This window comes from Heterocephalus glaber, unplaced genomic scaffold (assembly GCF_053883595.1).
Source record: "Heterocephalus glaber isolate CG9 unplaced genomic scaffold, H.glaber_assembly_v1.0 deba00001461, whole genome shotgun sequence".
NCBI classification, from domain to species: domain Eukaryota; kingdom Metazoa; phylum Chordata; class Mammalia; order Rodentia; family Bathyergidae; genus Heterocephalus; species Heterocephalus glaber.
Genome location: NW_028258308.1, coordinates 9,315,879 through 9,326,848, shown reverse-complemented (window position 1 = coordinate 9,326,848; position 10,970 = coordinate 9,315,879). Strand labels below are relative to the sequence as shown.

The window sequence follows — 10,970 nt, the reverse complement described above, 5'->3', positions numbered from 1 at the left end:
CCAGTAATCAGCCTTTATGAAGACAAGGAGCTTGGTTTTCTGCATGACATACAACTCACAGTAATTGTTTGGGAATTCAAGGAATCCAGTGTGTTGTCTCTTTGTGATTTCATGACAAGTCATTTCAATAAATAGACAAATTCACCAAACAACGAAACAAATACAAGGTAACCCAGAGTGCTCATCCCTCAGGATAAAACATCTAAATTGCTTCCTTAGTGTAGATACCTCAACAGTTGAGTGAGCTAATAGAGTCAACTCTGGTAATCAATTAGCTCTAAAGCTGTGCCTCATAATTTCATCTTTATTCCTTAATCACAAACACAGATGAGTATTTTAATAACTTATTTCACATTTTAGTCCATGTTCATGAAATATTTCCATATCTGTCTTTTATTGGGTTGTCAGATTTTTCTTGTTGACTTTTTTAGGAAATATCCTGGCTACCAATAATTTGATTATAATGATATTCATCATATTTCAGTACTAAGTGCTCTTTATTTTTCTAGTTTTTTTCCCTTGTTCATTTTTTTGAGAAATTTTTTAAATTTAAAATTTACTCAAAAAAAATCTGTCTTTCATGATTATCATTTTCTCTGTCTTTTCTATCTTATTATGTAAACTCTTATTTTTTCTTTCCTCCTATATATATTAAATTTATTCAGTCATTCATTTTAACATCTTAAGTTGTATATTTTTGTCATTAATTTGTAGACTTTGTTTTACGATCATTTAAAAATACACATTTCTAATTTCAGGTGTAGCTGCACTTAGTTTGTAGCATTATTATCCTTAAATATAAATATTTTCTGATTTGCAATATATTTTCTCCTTTTAACTTTACTTGTTATAAACATTCTTTTACAAGATAGCACTTTTGAAAAACAGTAGAAACTTGCTAATAGTTTAAAATGTGTTCACTTTTTATAGATCTCCAATGTCAGTTTACAAGCAATGCTTACTACAAAATTTTGAAATGTAATGTTGTATAAATATTCATTAGATCAAATTTCCTTATACTTTCTTTGAAAATTTATACCTTACCATTTTACCTGGTTGTTTGTAAGAATGTTGAAACTGCTATATTCCACTAGAGCAATAAGTTTTTAAAAATATTTTACATATTTTAAACCTATCTTATCAGGTGCAGCTTTGGAAATTTCATATCTGACTGGATTTATTCATTATCCTAATACATTTTGCATGTAAATATGTCATTTCTTTTAATTGTGTCTAATATTAGAATGGCTACATAAGCTTTTTTGTTTGTTTGTCTGTTTGTTTGATTGATTGATTGGATGCCCATTCTTTTCTTTTCATGCTGGTTTTGATCTTCTCTTTGTCTTTGGTATTATCCAGCCTATGCTAGCCTAATGCTCTGCAGTTTAGTATTCTGCATTCCAGAAGAGTCTTAAGTAAAGTCTTGTTTATTGTCTTTAACAAGTGTTTTGATAAATCTTTTCTTTAACAATTGTTAAAGTAGTAAAATTCAGTAATATTAATTTTGTTCACAAGTCAAATTTATTAAATGTTTTATTATGTATTTAAAAATCAATTAGTACTATTAAAAGATAGTCTACTAAAAAAACATTTTGCCTACTGAACCTTCAAAAGATCCATTGAAACACTAATTTGATTAAAAAGGTATGAACCCTCTGAAGTTGCAAATATTTCCAGGTAGAATAAATGATGTTTCTTTTCAGACTTCTGGAGGTTTATGATTTAAATCAGAAAACCAAGATGTGAAAATATGGGTAAAATAAAGAACATACAGAAATAAATCCAGAAAATTTTATTTTCACTGAAAAGCTTATCTACTAAAGATTAAATGGGAATTTTTTTAATTATCTCATTTGAGAGTTGAAAGGTGGTGATAATTATTCTTCAAGTTAAGTAGAAAACTGTAAGAATACCTAATATGTTAGTTGCTTTTTAATTTAATTAAGAAAAAACTGTGTGAGGAAGATTAAGAAGACATTCTTGACATGTAACTGAGACACTGGAAAAGTTAAGAGAATTAAAGTAGTACTTTCAGAATAAATATCTGAGGAAGTTTTGGGGAAAAGCTAAAATTCAAAAGATGAGCATTACAATCCTGGCTGATAGTAAATAAAAATTTCCACTATAAAGGTCTAGGCATTGGTTTCCTTTTTTAAATTCCACTACTTTGAAAAACATGAAATACAGAGAGAGAGAGAGAGAGAGAGAGAGGGAGAGAGGGAGAGAGAGGGAGGGAGAGCCTTTCCTATCTTCAAATATAAGACCCAGTGTAAAGGGTCATGACAGAGAAAAGATAAAGAGGAGGGGAGATAAAGAGAGCCATGAAGAGGCATAGAGAGACACTGAGATTTGAGATGATGAAAGCAAAGATTCACCAAATGATACTATATGGCCTAAATGTTCTGCTCTCTTCAGTTTATTGTTAAAATATGTAAGACAGGTTTCAAAAGTAGGAAACACTGTAGCTCTAGCAGCAATCTCTTGAAATTTCCCACTTTCATCATTTTAGAACCCTCATTATGACTAAAGGATGCTAAAATTAAACCAGTCAACATCATTTAGTGACCAGAAGCTGGTCAGGCTTTTGAGAGGATTCTAGAAGCTGCTGATTCTTCTGTCCTCTGCTTATGCTCATGCACCACATTGCCTTAGCTGAGCTAGCCCTTTTCAAGTGTATGGATTTACTGTGGACTCTTCCACTTCGATGTAAGATCTAAGAGATAGGGTCCCACCCGGAAAGACGCGTCTTTACTAAACTCTGCATTTTGCCGCAAGGGAAGGAGGGTCTCTCCCTCCTGATTCTGCTACCTAATCTCCCAAACTGCTGACTCTTCAAATTCTCATCCCTGAAGCTTTCTTTTCCCCAACTCCTTCCAGGAGCGGTTTAGGCTTTACAATGTTTCCTCGCTGCTTCCTTTTTTTTTTTTTTCTTTTCCCTGTAAAATGCTAGGCACCTCCTCCCCTTGTAAGTGGCCTGTCACTCTATCCCGCTGTGCTGTCGTGATTGGCGAGCAAGACAGGTCATCTAGCCCCTCCTCCGCCTCTTTGCCGGGCTGGGATTTTTCACGAGGGTGGAGAACGAGATTCAGACAGGCGCCGCTTGGAGCAGGTGGAGAGAAGCATCCCCGGTTTAGCTGTTGCTGTTGTTCTTCCTCCAACCATAGGTCTGAGCCAAGAAAAGACAAGCATTCCCCGGCTGAGAGCAGCAGTGAACTGTTGCTCAGAACCTAGGTACTTCAGACATTGCATTTCCCGCCTTTCCCTGATTTCAATGTATAAATCACTTGCACGTTTGTAACCTCGTGTCTCTCCCATCTGTTCCTTGCTCAGAAGGAGGACAGAACGGGAATATCAAGCGTTTGGACCAAAGGGTCTCCGAGCACCGCAGGGAGCTGTCCAGGGTACTGAAGCACGCAAGCACTGCGTTTCCACCAGCCCCATGCGAGGTTAGGCTGCTCATTCTCATTCCTATCTTTCTGATTCCCATGCCCGGCATAAGACTATTTTCAGGATCGTGAATATCTCTCCGTATCATGGCCCACGTGAGACATTTTCGGACACGAGTTTCGGGATTTTACTTCTGGGAAGCGACACTGCTACTCAGGTGAGTCAATTTGTATATTTAACAGTTGGAGAACTTACAAAGCCCTTACATTAGGTTGCAAGCACTTGTTATTGATGACGCTGAGAAATTTGCAATTCTATATTGATTTAGTAGAAGTATCACTGAAATTGTATTTTTTTCTATCTAAAATAGTCCAGCAACCTACTGAGTTCTCTAAAAACAGGTAATTTCCTTTATTTTTAACAATTCATGAAATTTTTAAAAACTGGAATTTTATGTTATTTGTAGGTGATATTATTTTAGAAAAACAAATTATTTCCAAAATCCAGATTTTGCTTTGTACTAACTGCTTTTAGAATTTTTAAGTGAATTATATATTCTGTGTTTTACTTTCTTTTTAAAAGTTATGAAACATTTAGTAATTTGAAATGACATTACTAACTTTTTAAAAGGCAGAAATATAGAACCTAAGGATTAATTGATCAGTTATATTGTGAAAATTGCTGATATATCTAGACATTAAGTCAAATGAGCAAAAGCTAAGGGTACTATTTTCTAATGACCTAGTTCAGTAATACATGAAGGCATGATCATAAATAAATCATTAAAATCATTAGACATGTTCTATATGAAGAATTACCTTTTTAGAGAAACTATTATAATGAATCTAATTATATATAATTATAAGATTATAATAGTTATAAGATTATTATGTGACATGTCATTTTGTATCATGTTCCAATCATATTAGATAGGCTTCTTTTCTTTTTAACTAAATTAAGGAGGATAACAGTCTAGACAGATGATTTGACCTCTGTTCTTAATCAAACAATGTATAAAGTCAAGATAATTTTCATATAAACAGTTGAACCCCCAATATACATTTTATTTTCATCACATAATTACCATACAATTTCCATTTGTATGGCTACCAAGCTTATCAAGAGGGTTGAAGTTAAGTAGTTAGTGTACACTATGGGTTTATTAATTTCCATTTGAGGTATGTGAATATTTTTTCTGTTAGTATCTTTTTTATTTTTGGACTACTGTGAAAAGCATAATGTGTCACATAAACTGTCTTACAGAATGTTGTGTTATTTTGATATGCCTGTATAAAAAGTATCTTGCTGAAAATGTTATTATACTTCCTAAGTTAGTGATTTTATTCTGAAATAGGATTTTGAGCTACTTTGAATCACTGTATTTTCAGTGAAAAATATTTTACCATGATTTAGTAAATTTACAACTGCCAGAAATTTTACTTCTACTGACTCAATGTGTGAAGCTTTTATATTTATGAAAATTTCATGGAATGGAGTACAAAGTTCATGTTGCAATTGATATTGATCATTTTACCATAATTTCTTTTAAAATATTTAATATCATAGGAAATAATATGCATTTTTTTAGTGAAATCATGTTAGTGTAGTTGATAATACTTAAGGTCAGTAAGTAAAAGATTTTAATCAAAAAGGGAAACTTGTTTAGGGTCAATTCACCATGTCATTTGTTACAGTATATTCCTAGACAATACTCTTCATCCCTGCATCCTCTGATTTGAATAGTTCTATTAAAATTCACAAAAAGTATTTCAAACTGATGATCATAATAGTAACTTATCTTCATTCATATAAAATGATTTCAGTTAGAAAAGCTTTTTATGAATAAACCAAACATAATTTCTATGAAAGTAATATACCCAATGTAGAAGTTTATGTGATACTTCTTGGCTTCATCAAATTTTCTTGTTTCTTTCATAAATCAAATAAGACTTTTCTTTTCCTAGACTAGTCTTAGATGAGAGTAGTTTTTCATTCTATGAAGAACTTTAATCATATATAAAAATTAAATATTTTCACTTTCAGTGATGGTCCTTGAAACTTGATTTGTTATAGTAAAGAAAGGGAAGCTCCTTCTATTGGAAAAGACTTGTAAATTTGATGTCTTTATGAAAGCTATTCTTTCTTCATTAAGTCTATTGGTAATATGTTAAGCAAACAAAATGAAATAAATAAAGGAAAAAATTAAGACAAAGTGTATTTATCATAAATTAATCCTAATTTGTTTTTAAATTGAATTTAATTTTTTATTTTTCATTTTTATTTTGTTTTTACTTGGAACATAAAATTTATTCATATTTATGAGGGACAGTGTGAGGTTTTGATAAATGAGCACCTTGAGTGATGAGCAAGTTATGATATTTAGCATATCCTTCATCTAAAACACTGATCATTTCTTTGTGATGAGAACAATCTTCTCAAGTTATTTTGAAATATGTTGCAATATTGTTAACCACTCTCATTCTATTGCTCTATGGAACACCACACTTATTCCTTTTATCTAACTGTACTGTAGAAAAAAATAAAATTTTTGATGGACAGTATGGAGGCAAGAATAACAACTCCAAAGCACCAACATTTATAACTAAATGATTTATGGGTATGAACATTCTTTCATAGGTCTTAAAGATTTTTAATTTTTATTGATATATATATATATATATATATATATATTACAAATAAGTTTTCAGTTTTCTGGATAAAGTTTCATAAAAGGGACACATCCAGGTGAAGAGATCACAAATCACAAAGTAGAAGTGTCAATATACCACCTGTCCCATCAACATATGCCTTCCCAAGCATCACTATCCCAAAAGTAATCATTCCCTTGACATATAATCATGTATGTAAGTATGTATTTCAGTCTGTTTTGTTTTTCTGAACAATATTTTATATGATTTCACATATTTTAGCATGTAACACAAACTTATTCTCATTGCCATTTGGTACTCTGTTATATGAATACATCACAATTAATTCATCTAAAGCCCTCTTTATTTATACTTGGGTTTTTTTCAAGTTTTGAATGGTTTACTGCTGCTTTGAATGCTCCTGAGCAGATTTTGTGGTAAACATACATAAGTACTTTTAGAACTGAGTATGATGGGCTCCAGACTTTCTCTAGAAGAGGAATTGCTGGATCAGGGGATGAGAATAAATACATTTAGCATTAGTAGATATTGCCAGTTTTTTAAATAGTTGTACCTATTTGTATTCCTATCAGTATTATCTGATTGCTCCTGTTGCTTATTAGTATAAAACCTGATTAGTACAATATTATTATAAACATTTCTAGCACTTTCTTTGAATATTATTGCAAGCCCACAGACTGTATTTTATTTCTTTTGTTTTGGCTAATTTCTACATTTTTGTAAGTAAGGTTTACTGGTCCAACACAAACAGAACAAAAGGTGTATTAATATAATTCAATCAGAAGTATGCACTACCAGAATACATCAAGTATAAAACATTATTTAAGGGAAGATTTTTTAAAGAGATGATTCTTTCAATAAAGATGAGAAAATTGCATAGATATATAGAAATATAAATGTCCAAGTAGTAAATTTTTAAAATCTTTCACATTTTGCTCAGATATTGCTATTTTGTTAAACAATTCTTTTATAGCTTTTGGGTTTCTGTTCTCATAGTAATAAAGAACAAAACATTAGCATTCAACTTTTTGGAAATGCAGATATATTATGATGATGAAATGCTTGCAGAATAAATTCCAAAAGCAGAAAAACTGTTAAAAATTTCATTTAGATTAACTTTATACCATTTGCTACTTGAACAAATTATGGCATATCATGTCAAAAATTGTAGGTGTAAATTTCAAAAAACATGATAATCAAGATTTTTTTTGGTTTATTTCAAAAGCTATTCATTTTATTAATGAATTTATTGGTTTTGCTTTTATGATGTTTAGAGGGTGAAATAAATCCTTTTTAATGTTTTGGGCATTGTTTTTCTATGTAACATGTTGAAGAAAAATTTACTTCAAGAAATCAAATTTTACTATTATGATGACTTATTACATGCAATCATAAGAGCAAAATATCTGTATAGTTTTTAAAACTTATGCAATATATAATATTCTTCCCTTCCTGTCTGAAAAGTCATAAATTATAGAACTATAGCCCAACTTTCTAGTCAATGCCTCAAGCAGTTTAGCCAACAGATTCAGAGAATTATTTGGAAAATATTTCCTCTGATATAAAATTTATCCTCCCGTAACTATAAAACTGTGTACAAGACAGATCAATCAGTAATTATGTGTTTCATGTATAATGTTAAGCAATTCAATAAAATTCATTTACCACATTTTGTGAACAAATTGTCATAGTAAGCACAGTCAGCTATGAATAATTTTTGCATCACAAAGCTTACAGTCTAGGAGAAAATGCTGAGTGCCAAGTGTCAAGAAAAACACACAAAAACCAATGTTTTAAGGAATGTGAAGTAGAGAAACTATCAAGAAGGCTTGGTGCTTGTGCCAAGCTTGTTAAATTCTTGTTCAATGATCAGAAATGAGTTATAAAAGAGTGTTCTATGCAAAAGGAGTTATACAGTTATAGGGCATATTCATGAGTAATGGTGATGGTCAAAGTCAATTGAAGAAATTCAGTGTGTGATTTAAAACTCTACGAGATTCTACTAGCAACAACTTTTGGGTTGGCTATATATATAAGGAATGGCAGTAATATGGAGAAATAACAACATATTTTCACAATTTATATGGGTAAAATTTAGAGCACATAATTTAATTATAATTGAATAGTCAGTACAGAAAGAATCATGTAACTTAGCTCAAAATAGCTCCATAAATACCTTTCCTTTGAAGACAGAATTTACCTCAACATTAGTTAATGGCCAGGTGCAGTGTGAGACTAAAGTTCCAGCTGTTCAAGAGAATTCCTGGAGCCCAAAAATTCAAAGCAAGACTGAGCCTTGAAAGACCCCCACCTCAAGGAAAAAAAGTCATGATATGGTTGATAGTACTTATTTGTAATAGTAAAAACTATGCAGAAATGTGACAGAAGTACAAGAAAATTTCAATGTTTGCTTTTTAAGGTTTGCTTTAATTTGAAGATTGATATTTTATTCAAAAGATGATATTTCTTTTTGTGTCAAAAACAATTTTTTTCTTAGTACACATTTGCAGTACATAAGTTTTACAAAAAAGAAATAACGGACCAGGGATTTAGCTCAGTGGTTCTGCTGCCTGCCTCACAAGTGCAAGGTCCTGAATTCGATCTTCAGTACCAAAAGTAAAATGAAAAAAAAAGTAAATAATAGAATCAAAGAGAATTTGGATTGTTGGAAGAAAAGCAGATACTGAACTTGGTTTATGTTTTAAGTTTGAAATGCTAGGTCTGTGTCCTGCCATAAGTTAGGAATAAAGAGATCTGCATAGATTTAACTGCTGGCACTTTAGGTTTTACAAAGAGTGTTGTTATTTTCTTTTTTTCAAAGAGTTTTAAAAGGAAAGAATACAAGTAAGATTGATGGAAAAGACACATTTATCTGCAATTAAAGTAGAACACTTAGAGCAGGTCAAAGAGAAGTACTCAGAGAGCTCCAGGCTAAGTGTGAAAATGAGAGTGATCATAACCAAGTATAAAGTAAGGTGTATTATAGTTTTATGTTACCTACCCCAAAGATCAGGCCTTGTAAATAACATCTTTCCATCAGTTTTCTATAGAACCTCCATTACTCTAATTTCAACTAGTGTAATTAACTAGTTCACAGCAACAGATGATAATTTTAATCACTAACGTTTTCTCAAGCAATATTAGAAACTTATGTTATGGAGAAGGTGGCTCTTTTACTCTCCTTTACATCATAAACCATGCACAGTGTATCTTCCTGATTCTCTCACCAAATCGTTCTCCTGCTCTTTTCCATATAATGTCTTTATACTTAGGTTAACAGTACTGAATGGAAAGGAATCCATATATAGGGACAAGTCTACATGAAATGTGGTGTTTTATGTTTTGGTTCATTGTTTTTGTTTGGTTATTATTATTTTTTCCCATTAGGAGAATGATGTATCTTCTAGCTTTGTCTGGCTGAGGGAACTGGCCAAGAAAGATGATGCGTCACCTCCAGAGAACTGGGTCTGGAATGAAGGCAAAAATTCTAAAACAAAACCAACTGTTTAACAACAAACAAAAATTTTGTGAATAAAATAAGCTGTGCAGTCACAGAAAATGAAATTCTAACAATTGGATGGTAGTAACCCATATTTTCAGAAAAACATTTTAAAATCCTTAGATACAGTCAGAAGGGAAAAACTGATAAAAAGATACTGCTACTTTACAGTGCGTTTCTAAAATTTCTATGGAATTTCCATACTAGAAATTTGTCTAACATAAAATATTATCAGTATTTTTTCAGTAATTTAATGAACAAAATTATTAACCTTAGTGACACAATTAGGAATGCCATAACATCTAAAGTTTATTCAAACTCTCTAGAAATGTTTATTGGATAGAGGAATTTCAAATGCAACTGATGAGGAATTCATTATGACAGCATGAAAATATTTGCTATAACCAATTAGGAATTATGGCTAAACTCTGATGTATTTCTTATACTATTCTAAAATCATTGCCAACATAGAATGATTTGGCTTAAAATGGAGGTAACTGGCTTATTCAACATGATACTTAAATTTAAAAATCTCCAAAAAGCATTTTTAAAAGATGATCATCCCTAAACTTCAAAAATTCCCAACAGTGAGGAAATCTTTACCCAGACAGAATATTCACCAAATGTTTCTAATAAAAATACAATTATATTTTCTCCTAGCTAATCTGAACTTGTAATTCCCATATATTCCCCCATAAAACACTGTACGTTTCTTTGTGGATTTTTCCCCTCCATTTACAGTGACATTCCTTCTCATGGAAATTATGCATGCTGTATAGTTGAGGTAAGATTGGAAGCACTAACACTTTCCAGGCTAGTGCATGCATACAGTTATGCATGAGGAATTGTATCAGAATCTGGAACTTGGGTCAAAATATACTGAGCATTGCCTATATTCCAGGAAGTGTGCCAAGTACTGAGAAACAAAATCCTAAAGTTTAACAATACATCACTGCAGAGGACTGAAGGCATGACTTTACTTTGAATTCAAGTTTTAAATTTTATGCAAATTTTCTCTCTCCAAATTATAACTCTTACGGGTATAAGATCACTTCTGAGCTTTGTTTTACCTCCATGGTGCTTAATTCAATGTCATACACTGAGTATTCAGAAAACAAAAAATATTCAACTTGAAATGACTTCCACCAATATCTCATTTGTCTATTTTCTTCCTTCCTTCCTTCCTTCCTTCCTTCCTTCCTTCCTTCCTTCCTTCCTTCCTTCCTTCCTTCCCTCCTTCCTTTTATCCTTGTGCAGTACTGGGTATAAAATCCAGGGCCTCAGAATTCGGCTACATCCCCAGCACTTTCTTTTCTTCTTTGGTACTGGAGATGGAACTCGGGACCTTGAGCTTGCGAGGCAGGCAGTGGCACCACTGAGATAAATCCCGGGCCCTAAAAAGCTGCATGGGGGTG

The 10,970-nt window shown here is 31.9% G+C and overlaps 1 protein-coding gene across 3 annotated transcripts in view; it reads left to right on the top strand.

Moving 5' to 3' along the window:
• The first annotated feature begins 3,069 nt into the window (after positions 1-3,069).
• Positions 3,070-10,970, top strand: part of Glra3 (glycine receptor alpha 3) — a 170,073-nt gene continuing 162,172 nt past the window's right edge. For 2 of the 3 annotated variants that reach the window (XM_004852950.3, XM_087217015.1), the window contains exons 1-2: positions 3,070-3,231; positions 3,331-3,604. In XM_004852950.3, coding sequence (XP_004853007.2) covers positions 3,534-3,604 — 71 coding nt within the window. In that variant the 5' untranslated portion in view covers positions 3,070-3,231; positions 3,331-3,533. The remainder of the gene's footprint in view (positions 3,232-3,330; positions 3,605-10,970) is intronic. The other variant, XM_087217016.1, reaches the window with a different exon arrangement.